The 27511-nt window shown below is 37.2% G+C and overlaps 1 protein-coding gene, 1 long non-coding RNA gene and 1 other non-coding gene across 3 annotated transcripts in view; all 3 read right to left on the bottom strand.

Annotated features, from left to right (window-relative positions):
• The window catches only part of LOC141440537 (uncharacterized), a 304669-nt gene that overhangs the window by 86678 nt on the left and 190480 nt on the right, over window positions 1-27511 (bottom strand). The window lies entirely within an intron of this gene.
• LOC141440529 (facilitated trehalose transporter Tret1-like) lies at window positions 9302-21622 on the bottom strand. The gene is made up of 3 exons (XM_074105075.1): window positions 21542-21622; window positions 17395-17582; window positions 9302-11791 (listed from the first exon to the last, which is right to left on the bottom strand). Exons 2-3 carry the CDS (start codon window positions 17563-17565, stop codon window positions 10727-10729), a joined length of 1236 nt encoding a protein of 411 aa, XP_073961176.1. The 5' UTR covers window positions 17566-17582; window positions 21542-21622; the 3' UTR covers window positions 9302-10726.
• Window positions 19187-19258, bottom strand: TRNAG-UCC (transfer RNA glycine (anticodon UCC)). The gene has a single exon. It is a non-coding gene; the product is annotated as a tRNA-Gly (tRNA).

Here is a 27511-nt window from a genome sequence, read left to right as displayed (position 1 = left end):
TATTTGACATTTGATATTAATCTTTATTTTTTAATTTAATTTTAAACATGTCTAACTTAGTTTTTAAGTGTGTATGTACTAACAAATGAATGGATCTATGTTGTCTGATAAATAAATAAATTATTATTATATAAATAAAATGAAATGGTAAAAGAGCACTTTGCTTTTATTTTTTTTTCTTTTGGCTCACTAAGCATATTCTAGCGCATGGGAAGTGTTATTTTGCCACCCGCAACAAAAAGTCAGGGCGACAAGCCCCTGGTGTTTAGTGGGGTAATAACAATCAATTTACCCTCGAGTGGGCAGGTTTGCTATCGGACGTAGCAGAGAAAGGGCGGCTTTAGATGAAATGCATGATATAGACGCGTTGTGAGACTGATGTCACAATAGGCGATCTTTTGAGATGTCCTTTGTATACCGTTGTGGCGTGCCGTTGTGGATGCGGAAAGCGCAAGACTGGTCTGAGTGGAGAGCCTTGGGGGAGGCCTATGTCCAGCAGTGGACGTCTTCTCGGCTGACATGATGATGATGATGATGAGACCCTTTGTATAGAGCTTTAACAGTAGTTTAATAGTTTTCAGTTTACTGTTCCGTTTAATTTTTTTTTGTGCAAAATCGTTATATTATAATTATGCAAGTGGTAGGACCTTGTGCAAGGTCCGCCCGGATAGCTACCACCATCTTGCTCGCTAATCCTGCCGTAAAGCAGCAATACTTGCACTGTTGTGTTTCGGCGTGGAGAGTAAGACAGCCGGTGAAATTACTGGCACTTGAGGTATGCCATCTTAGGCCTCTAGGTTGGCAACGCATCTGCAATACCCCTGGTATTGCAGATGTTTATGGGCAGTGGTGATCTCTTACCATCAGGAGACCCACTTGCTCGTTTGCCATCAAGTCGAATAAAAAAAAATGTAGGTACTTAAGATTTACGAGGTACGTTGCCAAGTAAAGTGTGGCGTATCTACAACTTCATTTCATCTAAAATCAGCAGCGATTTGTCGTATCTTCGAACACGCCACGTGGCGGGGCGTCGCCCGCGTGTATGAGCTTAATGCTCTCAGCGAGGGAAGCCATACAATTTGTATGAACGTGTGGCAACAAAATTGAATGTCAATATGGTAGCTAATGGGATTATGATAATAATAAATATTAAATCTAGGGACCAGCAAGTAGGTTACTTGATGGCAATTTTTAACCCCCGACGCAAAAAAGAGGGGTGTTATAAGATCGACCGCTATGTGTGTCTGTGGCACCGTAGCTCTTAAACGGGTGGACCGACTTGAATGTTTTTTTTTTAATTGAAAGCAGGTTTTCTAGCAATGCTTCATAGACATGTTTTATCAAAATCGGTTCAGCCGTTTCTGAGATATCAAGCTTTGAAGTGACAAAGTCGGGGGTTTTCCAACTTTTTGTTGGTTAGGTTATACTAGTTAGTAACCACCAATTGAATGGTGTGTGTTAAGTTCCCAATCAGCATTGGGCTCGCATGAGAACTACGGTCGAAGTCCTCTCACTTTGAGAAGAGGCCAGTGCCCATTGCAGTCGTGAGACGTATGTAGACCGATTTCGATGTGGCTTTTTTAAGGTTCTTAGATAATGTTTGTGGTGGCTATGGTTCGTAGATAATGTTTGATAGGACATTGAAATGACTTAGGTTTTTGCGTCTGTCGACGCAACATAGATGTCGCTAGTGCTGCTGCTTAAGTAGCAAAGTAGAAATAAGCAACCTGAGATATGTATGCATACGAAAAATTCGTGTCTAGATTCCTGTCCATATAGCACGCAGCACGGATTGCTGAGGACCTGGGTTCGATTCCCAGTGCTGGTCTTTTTTTCTGGTTTTTCTGTGCATCCATGTCTCAGTTTGTATTTTCGATATGGTTTCACGGGATACCCGTAAAAGTAACAAATTTGGAGTTGAAATAAAAAATACAAAAAGACCAATCATAATTTTCTATGTTGGTTACGTTATTTCATTTCAAACACCAATTTCGTAAGTAACGACCAAATACAACCCGCTGCAACTGGCTCCGCACCCAAATCCCGTTATCAGTAGAAAGCACGCCCGCGTTTCAGAAACAACCTATACATTCTATAACATCCTATATCATTAACCGTTTAAAAGGACTCATCCTCTTTGGTGTCATTGGGAAATTGAAACTTATGTGTTAAATAATAGAGTTTTCAGAAAATGATGATGTCGAAATGGAGTTCTTTTTAACCCCCGATGCAAAAAGAGGGGTGTTATAAGTTTGACCGCTATGTGTGTCTCCGTGTGCGTGTCTATCTGTGGCACCGTAGCTCTTAAACGGGTGGACCGATTTGAATGTGGTTTTTTGCAGGTTTTCTAGCGATGGTTCTTAGACATGTTTTATCAAAATCGGTTCAGCCGTTTGTGAGATATTGAACTTTGAAGTGACAAAGTCGGGGGTTTTCCAACTTTATGTTGGTAAGGTTATTAGAGTGGGAGTGGGAGTGGGACTGGGCAGGCCACGTCAGCCGTATGGAACCCAATAGGTGGGCTAAAATAGCCAGAGACTGGATACCACAAAACGGACTTCGGCGGTGTGGCCCAGGCGTTAATGGCGGGATGATCTGGACGCCTTTCTTCGCAGCTGGTCAGAGATCACCCAAGACCGGGTAGAGTGGAGGACATGGGGGGAGGCCTTTGCCCAGCAGTGGTGAGAGGTGTCCCTCTGCAGGCTTCTAAATAATAATAATAATAGGTTATTAGAGATGTTTCTCTTCAGTAGCTAGAAACTGCCTAGCTAAAGTTGTCTTGTGACTTTGTGAGCTATTTTCATTTTTATACACATTTCATCATGTTTCACTACACGTATAAAGATATTTTTGATATTGTAACTTTATTTTCATCACACTTGCTCGTAAACAGTGTCGTAACATGCAGGCTACCTTAGTTGCAACCCCCCAAATAAAACCCTCGACCTTAATGTGCTTGTCAGAAGCCCGTGGTCGGTAAATGAGTCAATGCCCGTACTGATGGTGCTGCGCGCGCTGCTGCAGGACCACATGCACACGCATGCTGTCCCCTGACAAGAGCGCAGCCTAAGGTATCGCCAATATTTGGAAGAATTATATTTTTCTTTTAGAAATATAAAATTTTACTCGCAAATGTGATGAAAAACATTGTATGTCGCACGGGCGGTACTAGAATTACGAACATCGACTCATTAAAGCCCTCAGGCTTCGACTTCGGGCTTCTAATAGACTCTCGTTCGTAATTCCTTATTTACCGCCCTTGAGACACAATGTATTATTATTTACTATGTTTACCTAATAATAATAAACAATCAAACAGTTGAATTTAAATTTCGAGATTTTACTAAATCTGGCGGAGGCCTTTGTTCAACCGTGGACGTCTTACAGCTGATTTATGATGATGATGATGATGGTGATAGTTTTTACTAAATCTCTATGGGAACTCCCAAAAATGAGAGTAAATAAACTCAGACAGAGAAATATACAGATATTGGCGTCAAACTAACCCTGTTTTGCATCGGGCGTCAAAAAAATCGAATAAGTCGTCCAAAAAAACTTATCTGATCTCGCCATGGCTCGCGGATAAAAATGACCAACTTTTAATTAATATCTTGTCCGAACGCTGACTTTGTTAATAAGCGGAAAATTAATCTCTTTAAAGCTATTGAAAAATAAGACCCGTTTAATCTCGACAGTGAATCCGTTAAGATAATTTTGTATTTCTTCTGTCTGTTATTCCCGGCATTTGCTTAATAGGTATTATATTTAATTCAGTGAATAGTGTCTACATATATATTTGTTTTTACGTATGATATGGTATTGTTTACCCTGTTTTGAGTATTTTGTACCTCAAAAGGAAAACAATACATTTATAACATAACTTTCGTATCCATCTCTCTGTCTGTCTGTCTGTTAAGTAAGACCCTTTTCAGATGAACGCGTGGAGGTTGAAATTAATGTCAATTATTCAAGTCTTCTAACCGCTTAAGGCAGTAAAAAGCTAAAGTTCTAAATAAACGCAATCAAAAGTAAGTTTAAGAAAATTTCGTCTCACAATAGAGATTTTGTAGTCAATCGCTTTGTATGGTTAAAAGTATGATTTACATGGTGCCAATTTTTGGACTCTACCTAAATAGAAAAAACGAATTCCTTGTGACAATAAAAGCCAAATCAATTTATTCATGACTTTAACCCCCTAATGACGTTCTAATATTTCCTATCCCTCGCACGCGTCGTCCCCAAACGGCACACGTCAACGTGCCATATCTGGCACTTGGATTGTGCCAGGGTTAATACTCTTGGGAAATTGTACCGAATTTTTATTAATCCCTGAATTATATGTGATGATAGCAATTGGTTAGGATTATTATTTATTGCAGAAGTGCATAGTAATAAGTTTTTTTTTAAACGGACTCTCTTGTTTATTGTATTTGCATTGTCATCCAAACCAAATCCAAAGGGTATCTCATAGAACTATTGAAAATGTTACTGAAAGAAAACTTGATTTTGATTTAAAGTGCATTTATTTTTTACATAATCCTGTGTCTAACTGGGAATCGAACCCACCAAATGGCAAAAGACATCCATAATTTTACGATACGTCGGCTCAATCACAAGGATTATTTTCTTCTATATAACATAGCGTCTTAAATAAAAAGAATTTTAAATATTGTTTTATGCATATAAAAAATAGATGTCTCTAGTAGTTATAATAATTATATTGATTTATGTTATGTAAAAGAAAGAATAGCTGTATGACGTAAATGTTGATGTCAGTTTTATGACTTTGCCGTGCTTTGAAGAACTTTGTAAAAAATATTACAAATATAGAAAACGAAATTCAAACATTTTTTAATAATACTCAAGTTTTTTTTAAATATGTTATTAATAGCACAGTAAAGTCAACTAACTTAGGTACGAGTACATCAACATTTTTACGTCCTACAGCTATTGTTTGTTTTACATAAATCAATAGATTTATTATAACTACTAGAGACATCTATGTTTATTATGCATAAAACAATATTACTTGCAACAGCTCCGTGACTGACTGATGAAATAATTCCAGCTCTCAATGATAGATGGCGCGCTCACATCGTTTTCAACATGCGTCCGTGCTGTTGCTTAGCTGGCTTCAAGTTCCATACGTTTCCGAGTCTGTTAATAGATGGCGTTGGCTGCAGTCCCCGTATTGATTGTAAAGAAGTTGGTAGGTTTGAAGCTAATAATATAATAGCTATAATAAAGCGATTGCAACTTGAATGGGTAATAGAGCTAAGCAAAGTTTAAGGGGCTGTTTCACCATCCATTGATTAGCGTTAACCGACGGTTAAATGTGATGCCGTCTCCGTCTATTCGAACAAAACAAATAGAGACGGCATCACACCTAACCACCAGTTAAAACTTATCAATGGATGGTGAAACAGCCCCTAAGAACAAATCTACGTAGCTTTTGGATATTTAAATAATGACTTTTACATGCTGCACTCCAGATACATCGATTAAATTCAAAGCGCTGATGTTTCTCTAAATTGTAGGGTTCCGTACGTTATATTGACTTAATTAATTAAACAAATCTGGATAACTCACGTCTTAAATCGAGTTTAGTTCGACATGTTTCAGGCTAATTCGTAACCAACACGCACACTGCATGCCACCATTGCCACCACTGCTCGCGTGATATGAGTCTCATGGTACCTAGTTTCATTACCCACAAAGTACGGAACCCTTGGTGCACGGACAGACTCGCACTTGGCCGGTTTCTTTTCTAATCCAGTTAGTTTACTATAAATTATAACATAGATACGGTCTCTAATATCTACTGTCATGTATTCGTCTTGGGGTATTTCTTCCAGTGGCAAATGTTTCTAAATACCATTTTTTCACCGACCACAAAAAGGAAGAGGTTATATGGTCGACCGTATGTATTTTTTTGGTTAGGCATTTCCATAAAATAACAAGGTCGCCCTTATTGATCGAGACACCATACTTGGGATTATGTTTACAATACAATACAATTACTCTTTATTGTATACCAGAAATATTAAGCGATACAGAAAATAGTTACACAGAGAAAATTGCAGGGGGGGGGGGGGTTAAGGGTAAAAATAAAACAACAAATGTAACAAATCGATCTAAACTATTAAGGTATATTTTTAAACTATCATTTAGGCATTTTCCAGCGCTTACATAAACCCATGTAGATTATAAATTAATTATTTAAAAATTAAAATTTTCTAATTTGTATAATTATTGTCGAAGAGTTATTGTCACCTACAGCGTTATTGTCACAGTACATTTTGTTATATTCCAAATAAAATTGAGCTAACAGAGCATAGAGTTAAATTTTAATGAAACCTCGGAATTAATCTTTTTGACATTTTTAATACAATATTTGCATATTATCTGCGCAAGATTGTGAAATATCATTTAAAAAGGCTTTATGTGCATTGAGCAAAAAAGTTCCAACAATTTCGCACTTTTATTCGCTTGTATAGTATTTTAGCACAAAAATAAGAGTGACTACACATTTAACAGAGTTCGCATATTTTTACTCTCAAATTTTATACAAGTGCTTTAATAGAAGTTTTGACTTGCGACCGGCCCTAAAGTACAAAATGACAGTGAATTCGTTGCAACACTTACAAGAGCAGGAATGCGGAAAATTACTGTAAAAATTTATCTTTTTTTATAATTGATTATTTTGTACAATCTAGTCTTTTAAGAAAACACTAAGCTAGTTAAAGCCTTTCTATCTTAGTATCTACGTTTCACGCTAACGAAGCTGTTTGAGTCATTGTGTAACACGTTACAATAAAAAAAAAAACTGATAAGAACTGTTCAACTTGTTTTTTTAACTGTTACATTCATAGTAAAATCACCAGAAAAATAAAATACTCAAAATCCATGCAATTTAAAATATCTATTTTACTATTCTGAATAATTATGTTAGCAACGACCCAAACAGCCTTTCAATAATATACAAAAACAAACGAAAGAATTACATACAAGTATCTTGAATTTCACACTTCTAAACAAAACTTTTGTGGAGTCATATAAAAGTATATTGGTGCTAATTTTAAATACTATAGCTGAAATAATGTTACTCTAAGAACAGGCACACTTCTACCACATCACAATATTCGCTAAAAGGCTAAAATTAATTTAGTTGCTTAGAATTACCGTGAGATGGCGTTGACATTAAAATACTGCCTGAGATGCCATCTGTCGGTCAAAGCTAACATGTAGCTTGAACACGCAAATTGACTAATACAACAGAGCCGCAGCAAAAACAATCAAAACAATTGATTTTGATTATTTTTGGTTCAACGCTGTCAAATATGACTGCACTACAGGAAAACCAGGGGGCATCTTATATTTAATGCAAAATTTGTAAATTTTACTACCCGTAACTATTATTCGCTGAAAAAAAATATACGAAACTTTTAACGTCAAATAGCATGCAATACCATTTATTATTTTGCTTGCGTTATCAAAAAAAAACCTAATTATAATTAATTTTAATTACACTACTGCAAGCAAGCATCAACTCAACGTAAGAAGCGATATATTTTTTTTATATTTTTTAAGAGTACGTAATTCATTATTATAAAATCTAAAAAATGTATATATAAATTCACAACCTATTATTTTGTCTATTAATTATTCTGATTTTAATTCATTTTAGTTTTTATCAATTCGCAAATAACAATTATTATTTGTAGGCAGCGTTTTGCATTTTTAAATTCATAATTATTATTTTTATTTTTAATTGCTCTCAATTGGCGGGACTTATATTTTTAAATATTTTGCTAAGCTAACTGCAAAAATAACTAATAAATCTTACCTCATATTTCGTCTTACAAAATTGTGAAAATTCAAAATGGTGTTACATCCCTTTTTAGCCATATTATAAACTTTTTCCAATATTTTTTTGTATCATTGTACTTTCTTACTAAAATTCAGGAGTGTTTTAAGAATAAAGATTTTTCAGCATTCATATAGTTCCATAAAGTTTTTAAATGCGTCCAACTTTAACTAAAGTTTATGCACATTGGGAACTTAGGACACGATTCGTATTTTGTGAAATTAATTTTATATGTATCGTTGTCATGTCTTGCGTCTCATGAACTATGTAATTAAGTATCAATATAAGTAAATCCGCATTTCACCAATTGTGAAACAAGTGCTTTTTTTCAGAACAGATTTTCTCTGCAAAAAAACTTTTCGTTTGTTTTAAGCCTCACTAAAACAAGTTAATATTTAAACGCAAAATGTAATTTTATATATATCCCGGAGTTTGTCCGCATATCTATTGCGGTGGAGTAACAGAAAGAAAAAAATGGAGAAAAAAATAGAAAAAAAAAAATCTGCGGCCGGATCGCACCCGGGTTTTCGTCAATCCGTGACGCACACACACGAGCCATAGAACAACCGCAGAGGTAAAATAATTATTAACGAGAAAACTACAGAATTAACGACAAAGGGATTTAAATTCTGAACTTCGATAGAGCAAGGGTAATAGTCCAAATTCATTGATCAATAAAATTTTTGTCTGTGATGTCACGTTATTCTCGCAAACGCAATTTTGTTATTGTGAAGTTTTCTTATTATTGAGGAAAATGGAGAACAGGAATCGATACAAATTCCTTGATTTTTTCATCAGTTTCTTGATTCTATGGATTAGGTTACTGTTTGATTACCCGCTATACTAATTAAGCAACTTTATAAATATAAATGATAATTTTGAGTAACTGCTATACTTATGGTTTATGCACACTGCAGCGTTTTACACAAACATTCACTCTCTAAGAATTTTATTTACATCATAAGTTTTATGCGCTAATGAAAAAAAATTGTTCCCCTAAAATTGAATTAATTATACATTCTAATAATTACTGATTCAAGGAAGGAGTTATGGAAGATTCTGGAAATTTAAATTATTAATTTGTTAGGATTTCTACAATAGTATAAGGCAAAAATGTCAAGAAAGGGATTATTTCGTAGTTTTTTTTTTATTTTTTTATTCGACTGGATGGCAAACGAGCAAGTGGGTCTCCTGATGGTAAGAGATCACCACCGCCTATAAACATCTGCAACACCAGGGGTTTTACAGATGCGTTGCCAACCTAGAGGGCTGAGATGGGATACCTCAAGTGCCAGTAATTTCACCGGCTGTCTTACTCTCCACGCCGAAACACAACAGTGCAAGCACTGCTGCTTCACGGCAGGATTAGCGAGCAAGATGGTGGTAGCAATCCGGGCGGACCTTGCACTAGGTCCAACCACCTGCAAAAGTTACTTTGCATTTCTACAATTTTACTAATATTCATCATTATTCGTGATCAAAAATTATTCAGCCATTCTGAAATACTTGTAAATGTTCCATATTAAGCACACCATGTCTTATTTTTAACTCAGCAATAGGTACAACGAAATAACACAAAATTCCCCGTCTTAAATTTGTTACCCTTCACTTTTTCTATAGAATTAAGTAATACGTGGGTTATGTTAAACACTTGTATGATTAGTATGAAAAATATTGAGATTATCTACGTAATGTCCTTTATTTGGAACGGACAAAAAATAAGCTAAATAATTCTCTAATAAAATCTCAGAGAGTCAACAGCTTTTACATAGACTAGATAAATAATACAACAAGGTAGATATTAATATAGTTAAAGTATTATTGTCTTATTTTTATTGTCATAGATTAATTATTGAAGCTCATTAAAATATCCATCATTAATTATTTATTAGAGAGAATAAATTTACTAATCGGGAATAAGGAAATATTCTTCACTATATTTAAGAATCTAAAGGGTTTTAATTTAGAGAGGTAAAGAATGGACCACTGCAATCTTAAAATAGATAAATAACTAAAGGTTTAGAGATATGATGTTTCTAGGATATGAGAGTACATTTATTTTATTAAAAGGTCTGCCAATAGAATCTGATAGAATTTAAAACAAAATAATGTACATTATGGTAAAGTAAACATGATAATACTGAAAACATAGTAATAAGTCGAATGACAATTGGTATTTCTTTTCAATTATAATACTTACTTAAGTCTTAAGAACTTAACTTTTTTTTTTCTTGTTTCAACTGTAAGTGCCAGATTTTATTATAGATTGTGTTAATAGCATCTAATAAAATTAAAAACAAAATAATGTACATTTTAGTAAAGTAAACATAGTAATAGTGAAAACTTAGTACGAAGTCAAATAATAATTGGTATTTCTTTTCAATTATAATACATAAGTCTTAAAACTTAACATTTTTTTTCTTGTTTTAACTTTACCAAATTCTGTTAGCTAGCACTTTTAATTTGTCAGGGCACCACCGAATACGAGGTGATTATATTATTAAAAAATCGTAATAAGCACAGCCAAAATCTTGCGGTGGAATCGATTTGTTTGTTCCTACATTATACGGGTACCTACTACATCGCACTTACTTAAATTCTTTATCTTTCAAGCCAATCTAGTACATCCAATACCAATTTTAACATTCCAAAACTATTTTTAAATTTTTCCTTCATCGTAATTTTGCTTCCGTTGCCTACTCGGTCACTACAGACTTTCCTATAGTCATTTCCATCTACAACTAACTCAAAACTTTCTAAAACACCTTGCTGCCACTGAGATTCTTTCTCTCTCATCTTTATTATGTCTAAACGAGAGCACACCATTTTAATTCTCTGTGACATCGTAATCTAATCCGTCTACCTCTTCGGCGACAAACTTTGTACATAATTCGGGTCCATTTCGTCCAAATCCTTCCCTTTGGTCTCAGGGACGCAGCACACTACGAAACATAATCCTCCGACACTTATAGAAGCGTAAAGCCAGAACGCTCCATGTAGTCCCAAAGCCTGTTGAAAATCAACAAAGGTTTTGACTCCAACAAACGCACACAGATAGCTAAAAGCTGTTGCCATTGCACTCCCAAAAGCCCTATATTCCAACGGAAACAACTCTCCTATCAACAACCAGGATATAGGACTCATGCCTAAAGAAAAAGCTATCGTGAAGACCAGCACACATAACAATGGTATCCAGTCATTTTGACCAACAGTTTGATGAAACATGACATTCTGGATCCGCTGATTTCTGTGGACTTCTTCGTAATAAGCATAGCTTCCGAAACCTGCTAGCGCCATTGACATTAATACCGAGCTAAGTATCAGTAGGGGAAGACGACCTACTGTATCTATAAGTAGCCCTGATAGACAAGACGCTAATAGTTGTACGAAGGAAACTGCTATAGCCGCTCCGTGTGGATTCATTCCTCCAAAAGTCTTCCGAAAAATTGGTACAGCGTAGAAAGAAAACGCATGAGCTCCTGAAAATCTTTGGAACATCATTAACCCACACGTAACTAGAATAGGACCTAGTAATCTGTTCATAGATTTAACATCCAAAGAGCTAATAAACTGACTGCTAGACATTTGACTCTGACGCTGACTGAAGTTTTTACTGGCTAATACGTTAGTTCTGATCGTAGCTAGTTCCTGTGCAACATCGGAATTCGGACCTCGTAACCAGAGCAAGCTTTTGTAGGCTTCTTCGTCTTTTCCGATGAGCACGAGATAGCTTGGTGTCTCTGGTATGTAGAGGACGGTGCAGAATAGAAGTAAGGGAGCAGCGGATATGCAGAGTGCGAGTTGCTGCCAGTCTAAGTAGGCGCCGATGGTGAAGGAGAATAGGACGCCAAGATGGCCGACGATTTTGAGGACAGCGCTGAGGCAGCCACGGATGTCTGGAACTGATATCTCGCTGATGTAGACCTGAAATTAAGAAAGATAGTTTAAGAATGGAACAGTGGTAGTGGTAGCTCAGTGATTTAACCTACGGCTTTTCAAGCAAAGGATTGTGGTTTTAAGTCCGGGATCGCAGCTTTGAGCTTATCAGAATTTATGTGCGAATTTACATAAGAAATAAATCACGAAACACGTGCTTTACGGTAAAGGAAATCATATCGCGGGGAATTCCGCACAGCCACGAAGCTTCTATGATATAACGTTTTAAACTTTCGTGATTCTCACTCATAGACAAAATACCACAAGTAATATTAACCTCGACGTATCGGCAACGTTACAGTTGCCGTGGTCACGAGTAGACTGAAGTGTGGGGTGTCAAGTCTGCCTAGCAGCGCGAGTTCTTCGACGTCGAGGTAAATATTACTTGTGTAAAAATAGCGTGATAAGTCCCCTTTATGGTATTTTGACTATGAGCAATGATGTTTGTGTGTATGAGCTACAGCCCAAGCACTCTTATTTGGAGAGAAGACCTGTGCTCATCAATGGCACGTTTATGGTATGATGATGGTGAATTTCCATGAGATGATCGTAAGTCAGTTGCTAACATAAAAGGTAAAACGCAAGGTTTATGTAATGTTGATTCAGCTGGTAATGGTAACAAATGTAATGTCTCACTCAAAGACTTGATATTTTCGTTACCACGCGGCGAAAAACTGTTTAACAGTTAATGTGTTTTTCTTATCATGTACCTACTTTGGCTTATTCTCCTGAGTCCTGACATTTTTAAACAAACTTAGTGCTTAAAACCTAGACGTGGTTGACCTGCTTTGCTATTTTGGATATTATTTTATAAAGTACATTCAGCCGTTATTCTTAGTGTTCATTGGTCCTTTATAAAGTACGCGAGGACTCAACTCAACTCAAATAAAACCGGCCAAGAGCGTGTCGGACACGCCCAAAATAGGGTTCCGTAGCCATTACGAAAAAAATAATTAATATTTTTCTAAGAATTTAGTATTTTATACGGAATCTTCCAAGTTTAAGTATATTTTAAACCTTAGGCTGCTATTTACTCTTAAACTACTAATAATTCTCAAGCAAACTTAGCCGTTATAGTTTTCCTTGAAAGTTTGTTATACTTACTACCATCCTGATTTTTTTCAAATTTTTCCACCCCCCGGTTTAGATTAAGGAGGGGGGGGGGACGCTCGATTTTAATGAAAAATTGCATTTTAAAGTTGAATATTTCGCAAACACATCACTGAATCGATAAATCGTCTTAGCAAACCCCTAATGGTTTTAGAAGACCTATTCAACGATACCCCACACTGTAGGGTTGGATGAGAAAATAAAAATCACCCCCACTTTACGTCTAATGGGAGGTACCCTAAAAAATTTTTTTTTTTATTTTTTGTTCTACCATTTTGTCCGCATAGCTTACATATATTTTCGTGCAAAATAACAGCTTTCTAGCATTGATAGTCCCTGTGCAAAGCCGCGGACGGACAGACAGACAGACATGGCGAAACTATAAGGGTTCCGTTTTTGCCATTTTGGCTCCAGAACCCTAAAAACCGTGGTGGCCTAGTGGTTTGACCTATCGCCGCTGGGTTCAAACCCCAGCCCGCACCTCCGAGTTTATTGAAATAAAATTTGAAATTTACATATCGCGAGGAAACCTGCACACACCTGTGAAGTAATCCAATGGTATGTGTGAAGTTCCCGATCCGCACTGGGCTCGCGTGGGAACTACGGTCCAAGCCCTCTCATTCTGAGAGGAGGCCTGTGCCCAGCAGTGGGACGTAAATAGGCTGGGATGATGATGACTCACGTTAAAATTTGCCAATGAGGTGATGATCCATACCATTATCTATACAACATTAGACATTACCAAAAAAAAACACGTTTGTTGTATGGGAGCCTCCCTTAAATATTTATTTTACTTTAATTATTAATTTTTAAATTGAATACACGACTAAATATTCTATGAATATATTTCAAGCGTCTACCTATTGCCGTTTTTAATATCGTGCAAAAAATGGCAAAAAAATCATATTTGTTGTATGGGAGCCCCCCTTTAATATTTAATAAAATTCAGATCCATTGTCAAGAAGACATTAATATCTAAGGCGTATTATAAAGTTAATGATTATATCATGGACAGGGATATTTGGAAATAATTCCGATCCGCATTAGAGATCCCTTCAAATAGCGAACCTACTTTGTTCAAAATAAAGTTGTGTTAAATACTTGTGATGTATAGATATCATTTAATAATATTGTAAATCTGTTTAAAAAAAATACCTCGTTGAGTTTCTTGCCGGATTCTTCTCAACAGAGGCTTTTCCGAACCGGTGGTAGATTTTTTTTGACATTCATAAGTGCTTGTTATAGCATAAATTGAATAAAGATATTTTGACTTTGACTTTGATTTTATTCTGTTTTTAATATTTGTTGTTATAGCGGCCGTAGTTATACATAATCTGTGAAAACTTAAACTGTCTAGCTATCACGGTTCATGAGATACAGCGAAGTCTTAGTAGGGTTTCCGTTTTACCCTTTGGGCGGAACCCTAACAAACAAGGTGTCTAAGTAGGTCCCACGCCTACTTGAACAGTTATAAATAACTGTTCTATTTATAGGACCACTTAGTTATAAACTGAATAATGTTCCAAAATGTTCTCTAAGCCTCTCATTATTCCACCTCGCGAAATAATTTAACGTCAAGAACTTCCTAATCTTCAGGTAACTCCAACTTTCAAAAAGCAATAAAACTTTAATAACAAACAAAGCTGTTTTAATTTCATTCCAGCGTGCTAATAAATAATAATTTCATCGTTTAACAAGACTTGAGTTTTCGGAGCAAATTTCGAGGCCCTGTAGGTATTACGAAGTGCAAAATTAGAACTTCTTATCTCGCCGTTCCGCTGACGCTTATATTATTTAATGCGAGAGTGAGGGGGACGGTATTTCAGACCTCGATTTTCGAATCTCATAGTAGCCCCCTGAATTAGCCAACTTTTGCTGCTGTTCGGAAAAACGCCGCTCGGACAAAGTTGCTAAGTTTATCAATTATAAGTAGGGTGGTGATATTTACGGATTATGAAGACTGGTTTTCTGAGGAAAAGAGGAAAAAGGGGGAAAAAGCGCAGAAGCGAGCAAAGCGGTGGCACAGTGCGCGTTTGGCAGCAGCCGCCGTGTCGCGTTGCTCCTAGATGAAGGGCTACGAATTAGTCCGAAACATGTCGAGCTAAAGTCGATTTAAGGCGTGAGTTATTTGGGTTGATGTCATTAAATATGAGTGCGTCTCAAGATAGTTTCATGTTCTTAAATAAAAAAGGAAAGATACAATTTCTAACTTTTTGAAGCATTTAAAACGTCCCTACGTCTTGTACCTACATAGATTTTCAAAAACATATGGTCTAACTCACAATAACATACGTAGGTACATCTGAATCATAAAATTTACCAAAATATGTGGACTAAAGAATATTAAAAAAAAACTATTGTTTGCTAACGCAGTGGTTTGAGAACTAACTAGTATAAGTGCAGTTTTGGTAAAAAGGAGCTGAAAAATATGAAGTGACTTAAACTTTTTTTTTTCAAAATTGTACCCGTGCGAAGCCAGGGCGAGTCAGTAGTTATTTATAAACCAATCTCTTCATACCATAACGAAAAACTCAAGTATAATACTATAAAGACCCGCTTCCAGTGAGCAAACTCAAACATTCCCTGTAGATTTTTTCCATACGTCTACATCCCAGACATTTTTGCGTTCCTAATTAATTGGGTGGTTCCTTAAGTTTTCTGGGAATGTTCATATTATGGTTCTCTATCGTTTGCCCGAATTTCATATGCCTGAATGTATCTAGAACTTTCATTTACCATAAAGTAATTTATGTCTGAAATAGAAATTTCTTCAGAGTTGATATTAAACAAACCTAACCTAACCTACTGCATTATATACGATGACATTTTAAAAAATCCTGAAAACAGCACGCTTCTATATATTTTATGGCAAACGTTGCTATGGCAACTGAAATTCGGGAAAGTAAAGGTAAACGCCATATTATATTATTTATCGATAGTAGACTTCAAATGTAGCTCCCTCCTGTAGATACATTTTTTACTGTGTAAAAATAAATTGAGTCTTTATTTCGGCAAACCACACGTTTCGTGAGATTAGTAAGTTTTGTGCCTTGGTCTGTTTAAAAAAAAAAGAGGTCGTACTCGTATTGACAGCTGTCAGTTGTCAAATGTCGCCGTACAATGACACAAACGTACACACACGTACGTACACGTCGACATACAGGAGTGAGCTACAATAAAAGTCTACTATAGATAAAAAATATAATTAAGGGCCATCATAGAAAACTTAAGGTACCCAATTGTACCTATTCCAACACACATTTTATTCTAAAAGGCAAAATCAAATACGGGCAAGGCTGAATAAAGATCGAGGAATTTTGTTTGATGTCGTAATTGAATATTGTTCCCGAACTCTCATCCAATATGGCCACCCTGACTATAGCGTCGGGGTATGCGGGTGCCTTGAAAATTAGTTTCTTTAAAGATATCTAAGGCTTTAACTTGTAAAGTTAGCTTTGGTGTGACGGGAGGCTTTGTGGTAATTAATGCTTAAAACTGGTAAAATATCAATACTAAAGCAGTACCGGTATTTACTAGGTACTAGGTACTCATCACCATTATCATCATTCCGGCCTATATTATCGCCTCGGAAGGAGAGGGTTCGGGCCGTATTTGTAGTTCCCACGCTGGCGCAATGCGCATTGGGAGCTTCACACACCATTAAATTGCTTTGTAATTTCTGAGTCAAAAAAAAAACACAAAAGGATGTAGTCTCTGCCTCCCCGCTGGGAAAGAGGCGTGATTTTATGTATGTGTGTAAGTCAAAAAGAGAGAGAGAGAGAGAGAGAGATTTACACTCGTATATTCGATACGCAGGGTAAATTACATTGCGATGGAAAACATTATGAAACAACAGAGAAATAGTATAAATACATAAAGGATTCTTTCTTTCTTTCCTTGTTCCGTGTTAAGGTCTCCCCACTACACCGTATCATACCATGACCGTATAGCAACGTGACAGGCAAAAATACAGGGTGGAAAGTTGAGATGGTGCAGCAAGGGCAGCTACTAGATCCCTTGCTGTTACGCGAAAATGCTCTTAGGAGACCTTAAAGTACTAACTTTTTCAGTGATGACAATCGACATTCACAGATTTTTGATAAAATTTACAGTCAGCGAGAAAATCGACAGATTTGTTTTTTTTTTAATGCCAATCGGTTCCGTTTCTATCAAGGATTAAAACACTCTTTCAGACCAACTAAAGTTAGAGTACTAGAACACCCACAAATCAAAGAAAACTTATATATAAACTTATATACTTAGTATTGCTGCCCTATCTCAACTTTCCACCCTGTATTCTTTGTATTGAAAAGTTGAGACTATGCCCAGTCCACAAACACGTTTCTTAACCAACCGTCGCCGTCACGTGCCAGTATGCAAGTTACATTCTGTGCCTGACCATGGTATGATGGTGTAGTGGTTAGAGAGAGACCTTAACACTTACGTCATCCCGCGATAGAAAAGTGTTTAAAAGAACTAACCTGCGACAACATCGTCAATATAGAGCAGCAGAATCCTCCCAGGAACGCCGTAATGCACATCATCCTTACTGACGTGGCCAGCACAGTCAGCAGCCAGGAGAGGCTGCAGGGCGCGGCAGCTAGTGACAGCACGCGGCGCCGCCCGTGCCGCATGGCGGCGCCCCCGGCCATGCCGCCGAAGAGGGCTCCTGTAATGCCAAGTGGACACGTCCATAAATAGCTTTAATGCAGGCTGTGCTACGGAACAAAGGCATCGCATTCTGACAAGAATACGTGGCAGCACTAACAGCCTCCTAAAGATGATAGCTGTAAGAGACGACTGGTCGATGCAAAATTTAATTAAAAATACATTATAATTTTGTCCACATAGTAAACCACTAATAATAAGAAAGGAGAAGAAGGAAGAAAACGAAAGTACCAACTTATTTTTTGAAGGCTACTACCAACCCATTCACAAATGTCGTGGATCGAACCCGGGACCTGAAGTTTCGTAGCATAAGGTACAGTAACCGTTGTGCTATCCGGCTGCCTAAACTACCAACCTCCGTCCACTTCTCCATTTTACCTATGAAATAAAAAGCCTTAAAAGAACGTTTGTATGAGTAATCGGCCTATTTTCACAAATAGAACAAAGATTTTTTTATTCCATCGATTTCATTTAGCGATATTTCATCGGTGCCCATTAGAGGTAATGGACTTGCCGGCTTTCAGCCAAATGAATCAGTTTCGATCGAAAATGTCGTAGTTCTGTCAAGGTTTCCACGTAATGAAACTGTCGTTTGAACCCATCGATTTAAGTCATCTAGATAGCTATGGTATTTTCAGGTTTACGTACCTCAGTCGACAAAAACGGAACCCTTGTTATCTCTTTGTCGTTCGTCCGTCTACCAAGTCCCTTTTTCTCTGAAATGCGTGGAGGTATCACGCTAATATTAATATCAAATATTCAATGAACTATATAAACAATTACTTTGCTCACCCGCAAACCTTACGAAGGCTAAGTCTTTTTATGGAAATGTGTTTTTGCAGTTCTTTTATCTCCACATTGTATAACACACACACAAATCGCACAAACCCAACTATCATATCATCGCTAAAGAGGGACTTTTCTAAATTCGGTATAGAAAATTAACCAATTTTAGACGCGGGATAAAGCATGCAATCATCAACATACAACGTTCTTGTACAAATTTCCTTTCCCTTCAAATCTTCATTCTAAGCTCTCAAACCAAAGCTTTTCCGCAACAATTTCATTTTATTCCCGACTCCATATTAAGCCGTATGTAATTTTCCCCACAATTTGACCAGTTGGCATTCCTCTGCGGCGGAATTCCCCTTATTCCACGTTTTCGGCAATAACCATTTGTGCCTGAGGCGAGGATGGTAGATTTTTCCTATACCATGCAAATTGGGTGAACTCATTGTTTTTAAGCAAAAAGTATTACAAAGTTTAAAAATTGTATACATTTTTAGCGTCTAAAGCTTTACTATTCAGTTCAAGAGTATTTTGTAATCGCATATTTGCAATAATCAATTCGCACACATAAATCGCAATTTACTTAACACCACTTCATATTTGCATATCTTTAAGACAAAACGTGTAATTTCTATAAGCTAAAACGATCACCGTTACGTATTGGCCGTTAATATGCCTTATAATTAATAAAATATATTTTTATAAATGAAATACCTTCTTCTCTAATTATAATTAACTCATAAATGCAAATTAACTACGTTTAGTCGCAAGGCTTAAAAATGCCAGGTAATTAATCGACATTGTTAGGAAAAAATGTGCGTCGGCCGGGAATCGAACCCGGATCAACTGCTTGGAAGGCAACTATGCTGACCATTACACCACCAACGCACTTGTCACTTGCCACGGAACTTTGCTATATACTAATGATCTCCAATAAACTGCCTATTTGAACAGATGTTTGAACCACAAATTACCGATACCTCTATAAAGTAACGACCAAGGACCAACGACCATGGAATTGGGATGCACCAAAAAAAAATAACCTATAGTTTTTATTTTATTTTTGGAAAGAATAGGATATTTTAAGATACCATTTTCATTTGTTTTTGAATTTGGATGAGTATTTAATTACACAGGATGACGTCACAGTAAGACAGCCACGTTCCATTGCCTAGAAAAATTCAGGTCGTACAAAACATAATCTGTGGCATTACAATTTGACAATAATTCAAGCACGGCTTAGGGTCCTAAATGAACCATAACAAATAGTTTTATTTATTTCTCTTCTTTTAGCTTCGATTATTCCTATGTTTGTTTAATGGTGTGATAGTAAATAGATATTTTTATTTAAATCTGATATTTAAAATCTTTTGTATTTACTTGTAACGTAGTAATTTAATAATTTAATTTGTAAAAATACATTGGAAATACTCGTATACATTTCGGACTTTACGATAAATAACAACTGTTTAAAGCCGGGTGCGCATCATGTAATAAAAGTTCTATCTTTGTCACTATTTGCAGGACAGCAACATTTCAAACTGTCAATTTGCTTAAGAGTGTAGACCTGCTTTATTTAACTGCCTTTGTGACGAGACACTGCAGGGGTCAAATGAGGGTCATTACTTAAATTTTGTTTATTTAATTCAGTTTATCACATTTTTGGAATCTGATTTCTAAAATCGTTTCACAAAGCCTATTTCTCCAAATGGTTTTCGATTTATTATATTATGTTGTCAAAAATTGGGACATCCCAATTGGAGCAAAGGTTGGAATCGAATGACAACATAGGGATCCTAGAAAAACTTATAACACCCCTCTTTTTGCGTCGGGGGTTAAAAAACGAGCCTCACAGTGTCTTAAAGAGTCTTACTTCCATTCCTTCGTAGAACCTGATTGACTAAACTAGTGTTTTTTAAACTTTTTCAGGATGCGCCCCTTGGTTTGAAAAATATTTGGCGACCCCCTGCCTACCTTCACTTACAGTTATTTGTATTATCCGACGTGGGTAATTCAAACATTGAATAATCATACACAATAACGGTGTGAGTATTTTTAAGATACGCGCGACCCTCTTTAGTTTTTTTTTTAAATAGCCCATACCGTGTTCTACTGCTGGGCTAAGGCCTCTTTCTCCTTCCATTCGTCACTGGCTTCGGCAAAATGTTGTCAGTCTGGCTAGAATCGCCCCAAATCGTCCCGCCACCTTCTTTTAGACCTACCTCTGCTCCGGTGCCCGTCGCTTGGTACCCAATCAGTGGTGATTTTGGCCCAACGATCCGGATGCATCCGGCAGACATGACCTGCCCAGTCCCACTTGAGTTTGGCAGTCTTTGTCCCCTCTCCCCATATCAACAATTCGATGAAAATGAAAAAGTTGATTCCGGTCACACAAATATAAATAATAGATACTTACAACAAAAATGAATAAAGTAAAATAAAATAAAACGAGAATACAAAAAAAAAATAAGAAGCTTTCCCGCGGGATCTGTAATTTTCCGTGATAACACCATATCTCTATATACTTCCCCTGAACTAAAACTATCTGTACACCGAATTTCATCTACTTAAATCGTTTGAGCGGTTTAGACATGACGAGGTAACTAACGAATAGACTTACAAACTTTTGCATTCACAATATTATTGGGATTGGTTTTTGGAGTCTTTTGTTTTTTTTATTTCAACTCCAAATTTTGTTACCTACTTAAATTTGGAGTTGAAATAATAAATACAAACAGACTCCAAAAACCAATCTTAATTTGATTGCTTAATAGCAACATTTCTTGTCCGGCTTGTCCGGGTGAGCGGTTAGTTCCAATGGAATGTTTGAAAGTTTCTCGATGAGGGCTAAAAACATAGATGTCGCTAGTGTCGCTGCTTAAGTGACTAAATAAGAAACAAACAAGCTGAGATATATGGTGCATAGGAGAAATTCGTGTCTGTACTCCTGCCCAGTGGTAGTGTAGGGGTATGGCACGCAGCACGGAATGCTGAGGACCTGGATTTGATTCCCAGGGCTTATCTCTTTTTCTGGTTTTTCTGTGCATCTATGTTTCAGTTTGTATTTTCAATGTTATTGGGATAAATTCCGAATAACTTGAGCCGAGAGACCACTTGAGAGACAATATAGTTCAAACCAGGTGGTTAATGGTTTTCTAAGCTAATACTTACCCAAGAAAGACAATGACGCAAGCCAAGAGGCCTGCTGGTCTGTCAGCTGAAAGTCTCTTCTGGTGGCGTTGGCTCCTGAACCCTGGAGAGATGCGATGGCAGGGGAGCTGTAGCCTTTGCCCAGGCCCGCTGAAAATGGAGCCAGGGACACAGCTAGAGCTGCGATGACCTGCGGAAGAGAGTTTAAAATTGGAAAATGTGATATTAATTGATACTATTCTAAGAATCATGATTTTGGGCCTATCTACTTTAGGGACGTAGATTGTCAAGGATTGGGCCGCAGTTCTCACACGGGCTCAGTGTGGATTGAGAACTTCACACACATTTTTTATACCGATCCGACAAAAACCGACAGAAAAAACCTTTATGTCCACGCAATAAAAGCTAAATAGGCATGGCTCGGCTCGGATCGGCTCGGCCCACGCATGCCGACGCGTCGACGTCCTTTTCGCTCTTATTGTGTAGACATAAATAGTATAAGTGTCAAAGGGACCGCACGACACGAACTTCGAGTTTCGAGTTTCGTAGTAGCCCCGCTGTTCTTCCCGCAAAATTGAATTTTTAACTCAATTGGCAATCAGTTTTATAGGTTGATATAAACATGGCCCATTCCTGAGCACGTCCCTTGTACGTGCCTGCCAGATATTTTACGTGCTAAACGTTGAAACCGTGTGTTTTGGTAATATTTTGAACTAGACAATACCCACGGCTTCGCACGGTAAACCATTATACCTGGCTATTGAATTGAAATTCCGGGGTTACTAAACTAAAGTTTAGCCACCAGTTTGGTTTAGTAGAACCATTAAAATGGGAATTCCCAAAAACACGTCTTGGATTTCATAATCATTTGTATACGAGACATCTTTCATGTTTCTAATCGCAGCGGTTGAGATTTCGAGATCTTATCCTAATCCCGTGAGAATATCGAGATAAAAAGTATTCTATCTGTTATTCCAGACGTCTAGCTACCTAAGTATCAAATTACATTTAAATCCGTCCAGCAGTTCAGCTGTTTTAGCATGAAGGAGTAACAAACATACAGGCACAGATATATACACATACTCACAAACTTTCGCATTTATAATATTAGTTAAGTAGAATTTTGAACATGAAACTACTGAGACTCGCTCATATTAAAAGAAAGAAAAAAATCATTTATTGCCACGAAATAAAAATAAAACAGTATTAATGATATTGTATCGGATAACTCCAGTCTTAAATCGAGTTTAACTCGTCATGTTTCGAGCAGAGCGGTGGCGTGCAGTGCGAGTGTTGCGGCAGCCGCCGAGATGCGTTGCTCCTAGGAAAAATAGGCTACGAACTACGGCTACGAATTAGCCCGAAACATGCCGAGCTAAACTCGATTTAAGACGACAATATCATTTAATATTTAGTTGGATTACTAGCGAGCGTGCCACGAATGTACCCCTACGCTACGCTAAGCGATTTTCTAATATAAATTTCTAATACCAGTATAGTTGATGAGATGAATATAATCCTGTCCACAAACCACTCCATGACGGTTCCTATCTGGTTATAGTTTGGCAACTTTAGAGATTGTCCTCTAGCATGTACAGTCGAACGAATTATATCATGGCCCAGGGTGTAACCTCTTAATTATCAATTTCACTATGATTTCCTCGACAAAAGTATGAGATGTCAACATGACATTATTAGCACAAAGGTTCCACCCTGGTGATGATTCAATTTGTTCGACTGTACATTCTCGTGATAGTGTTAAGAGACTTGGGCCGTAGTTTCTGCGCGGGCCTAGAACTACAAACACACCACTGAATTGCACAAAAAAAAATTAAACGGAACAGTAAACTGAAAACTACTGTTAAAGCTCTATATAAAGGGTCTCATCATCATCATCATCATGTCAGCCGAAAGACGTCCACTGCTGGACATAGGACCGGTCTTGTGCTTTCCGCATCCACCGCGATCCCGCGATCTTAACCAGGTCGTCGCTCCATCTTGTTGGAGGCCTACCGACAGCTCGTCTCCCGGTCCGCGGACGCCATTCGAGAACCTTCTAATCATCGGTCATCAGTCCTGCGAGCAATGTGCCCCGCCCACTGCCACTGCACTGCTGCGTTTACCTAATATCTATCCAAGCGATCCGCCTCAGATTCCATATTTTCGCCCCAGCTTTCTGCCTTTGATTTCCTATGTTTTTAGGGTTTCGTACTTACTCTAAGAGGAAAAAACCGGTCAAGAGCGTGTTGGACACGCCCAAAATAGGGTTCCGTAGCCATTACGAAAAAAATAAGTAATATTTTTCTAAAGATTTCGTATTCTATACGGAATCTTCCAAGTTTAGGTATTTTATTCCTTAGGCTGCTATTTAAGAGTAAAACTACTAATAATTCTCAAGCAAACTTAGCCGTTATAGTTTTCCTTGAAAGTTTGATATACTTACTACCATCATGAATTTTTTCAAATTTTTCCACCCACCTGTTTAGATTTTAGAAGGGGGGACGCTCGATTTTAATGAAAATGTGCACTTTAAAGTTGAATATTTCGCAAAAAAATAAATGAATCGAAAAATCGTCTTAACAAATCCCTAATGGTTTTAAAAGACTTATCCAACGATACCCCACGCTATAGGGTTGGATGAGAAAAAAAATCACCCCCACTTTACGTCTATGGGAGGTACCCTAAAAAAAATGTTTTTTATTTTTATTGTACCATTTTGTCGGCATAGTTTACATATATCCGTGCAAAATTACAGCTTTCTAGCATTGATAGTCCCTGAGCAAAGCCACAGACGTACGGACAGACAGACAGACCGACATGGCGAAACTATAAGGGTTCCGTTTTTGCCATTTTGGCTCCGGAACCCTAAAAACGGAAAAAGTCGTCATGTGGTTTGCATTGATCCTCAATTAACGACTTAGACCATTCTGTTAAGACGTTCGGCCCCGCCAACGATCCACTAAGCTCTTAATCCCAGTTTAGACTTGTAAGAAAAGTCATGCAAGTTGCATTACATTGTGGTGCTCGATTAACCACTTATAAGTCGTTCGCTTTATGGAATCTCAATATAATCCAACTTGCACGATTTTCCTTGCTAGTCTAAACTTGCCTACGGATATCCCACAGCAATCACTTCTATGCAAGTGACACGTATACGTGACACAGATGTAGCACCTTCCAGTGCCATTAACACAACGTTTATGATTAATAATTCGCCGGTGACACGCATGTGTGTCAAAAGAATTCATACCTAAAGGCTGGCATAGCGTAAGGGCTTAGCGGAACGTTGCCGGAGCCGAATGTGATGATCCACTGAGCTCTTACGCTAAGCATAGTGCATATCCCACAGCAGTCACAAATACGTGTCACTGGCATAGGAGTAAGAACTAAAAAGTCACAGACGTTGTGTCACCCGAATGTGTTAAGAACGTTACGACTTAGAAGAAGAGAGCACAGCACAAACAAACAGTGTATCGAATATGTGTAAATAAATGTTTCTCTCTCACACACAAGACACACACGAACGTTGTATAAAACACCAATCATCTTCGTTCTAACATTACATACGTCAATTATTACCAAAACGTAATATTAAATTACCATTCGTTTGTAAACGTACGGTAATAAAACGAACATTAATTAACTTGTAACAAAAACAAAATTATTTCGTGACAAGAATGTCTTTCAGTAGTATCGGTGTGCTATAAAGTGACATAAAAGTGTAATTATGTTGGTGGTATGACAGTGAGTGATGTTGCGGGCTTGGAGCATTAAACCAACAGGAGATGTCAAGGACGAGTCAATCTGCCAAACGTAATGAATAATTGTTTTGGTGAGTAGTACCTAATCCATACTATACTAATATTATAATTGTGAAAGTGTGTGTGTTTGTATGTTTGTATGTTTATCCGTCTTTCACGTCGAAACGGAGCGATGAATTGACGTGATTTTTGGCATAGAGGTAGTTTATGGGCCAGAGAGTGACATGGGACAGTTTTATCCCGGCAAAATGCACAGTTCCCGGGGAAACAGCGCGCGATAACTGAATTCTGTGCGGGCGAAGCCGCGGGCAAAAGCTAGTATTCTGATATTTAGCCCGAGCAAAGCTCGGTCGCCCAGGTACAAAAACAATAATGTTGTTACAACAAATCTGTCAATTTCAAAGTTCGATTTAAGCGGCAATTTCATAAAAAAAATAAGAAAATAAACTTTTATCTGTATCTTTCACCAAACGACTACAGTCTTCTGCTTAGAATTAAAAAATATAAAAAAAAATGTAGACCAGTTTTTTCGCAGTATTATTAGACCACATGACATGACGTCTCCGTTTGGCTTAGTGCTCTATGTCAACTGTGTATATCGACATGCTACTGGCACGAATCGAAGCTGTTTGTAAACATGACAATAAATTTTCATTAGAAAATGATGAGATGAATATGCAGATCATTAGATGTCCATTAGTACTGTTTGCAGTCTTCGGCACCGTTGCTTTTAGTAACTTAGTGCTTGGCAATGAGTCCTGACTAACTAATTCATATTAAAAACAGACTACTGCCTTCCCTACTTTGGTTTTAGCTCCATCACCATCATCATCATCATCATCGTCATCATCAGTATCTAATCGTCTTTGTTCTTGTCATTGAATTAGACGCGTATTTCTTCGATTGTCAAAATGCCCATCACTTCTTAGTAAAAAAAGTGTTTATTAGAGCTGAGTCGTCACGTATTTTTTTTTAAACGTAACGTAACAGTTTATTTTTGACAAGTAACAGTTTTGAAAAAGAGTTACTTAGTGCTTAAAAAGCAGTTTCTTTGCTTGGTTTCCTTTCAAAGGAAACGAAAGCTTCGTTATCAATAAGTGTAGCTATTTAGGATATTTGAACAGTTAGCTTCAAGAACTAGTTTAAGATAAGAATCTATTATTTGTTCTTGTGAGATAATTTCCTCGAGTCAATATATATATATATATGTGATAGTCTGTGGTATCGTTTCTCAATTCGAAGTGTGTGTCTACAGAAACTGTCTTTCGTTTCAGCACTAAACTGTTACTCCGTTACTTTATAAGAAACCGTTTCTTTCGTTTCGTTTCCGAAACAGGTTCATTCAGCAAATAACGCTCGGCTCTAGTGTTCATACTCGTACCTACGTAAGTTTAATTGACCAATGAAAAGTTCAATATCTCAAAAAAACGATTTTGATAAAACATCTCTAAGAAACATTGCTAGAAACCCTCTCAAAAAAAAAACCGCATTCCAACCGGTTCACCCGTATAAGAGCTACGGTGCCACAGACAGACACACAGATATTCAAACACACAGACACACATAGCGGTCAAACTTATAACACCCCTCTTTTTGCGTCGGGGGTTAAAAATATACGGAATCAAAATCTGACTCACTTTAGAAGCTCTAGGAATCTAGTCTATGCCTTTATGGGTTCAATGCGACATGCCGTTACCCTAACACAAAAGGTATACAACGCCATCTACCGGCGGATAGGGAAGTTACTCTTCCTCTTACAACTTAGGTACATAATTACTTTGCTTTAGGTTTTGAAGGTACCTTGAACTTGAACACAGGCACTGTTTGTTTCATCAAACCGACTCATCTGTTATATTTTATCTGTGCCCGTAAAATGTTTACCCCCCGTAAAGTGGGCAAACGCTTTTTGCATAATTACCTAGGTAAAATTTAATTTGCCTTGTTAAGTCTCGAGAGTCCCTTGGGGGTTTACGGCTTGCTTAGTAATGAGGTACGCGTTATTAAAACTAAGGTAACGGCAAAACAGCCATCTAAGAAAGGAATGAAAAATGTTTATTCACTTCAAGCTGGATCTAGTCGGCATAAAATTACTTTTTATGCTCTAGTGCATTAAGTAAAATCTTCGTCTAAGACCAAGGCAGTCAGGTGTCAACAGCCACAGAGAATAAAGTTTATACATATTTTTTTGATTATTTTTATTTTATGTAAAGCTAAAAATCAATTAAAATAA

This window comes from Choristoneura fumiferana, chromosome 22, assembly GCF_025370935.1.
Source record: "Choristoneura fumiferana chromosome 22, NRCan_CFum_1, whole genome shotgun sequence".
Classification (NCBI taxonomy): Eukaryota; Metazoa; Arthropoda; class Insecta; order Lepidoptera; family Tortricidae; genus Choristoneura; species Choristoneura fumiferana.
This window is presented reverse-complemented; position numbering and strand designations above follow the sequence as displayed.

What these genes read in the sequence shown, in the direction of transcription:
- LOC141440529 (XM_074105075.1), bottom strand. Translation starts at nt 17,565, where the DNA reads ATGGCCGGGGGCGCCGCCATGCGGCACGGGCGGCGCCGCGTGCTGTCA. An exon ending in TATTGACGATGTTGTCGCAG is followed by an intron (nt 11,792 to 17,394) that starts GTTAGTTCTTTT and finishes TCTTAATTTCAG; the next exon opens with GTCTACATCAGCGAGATATC.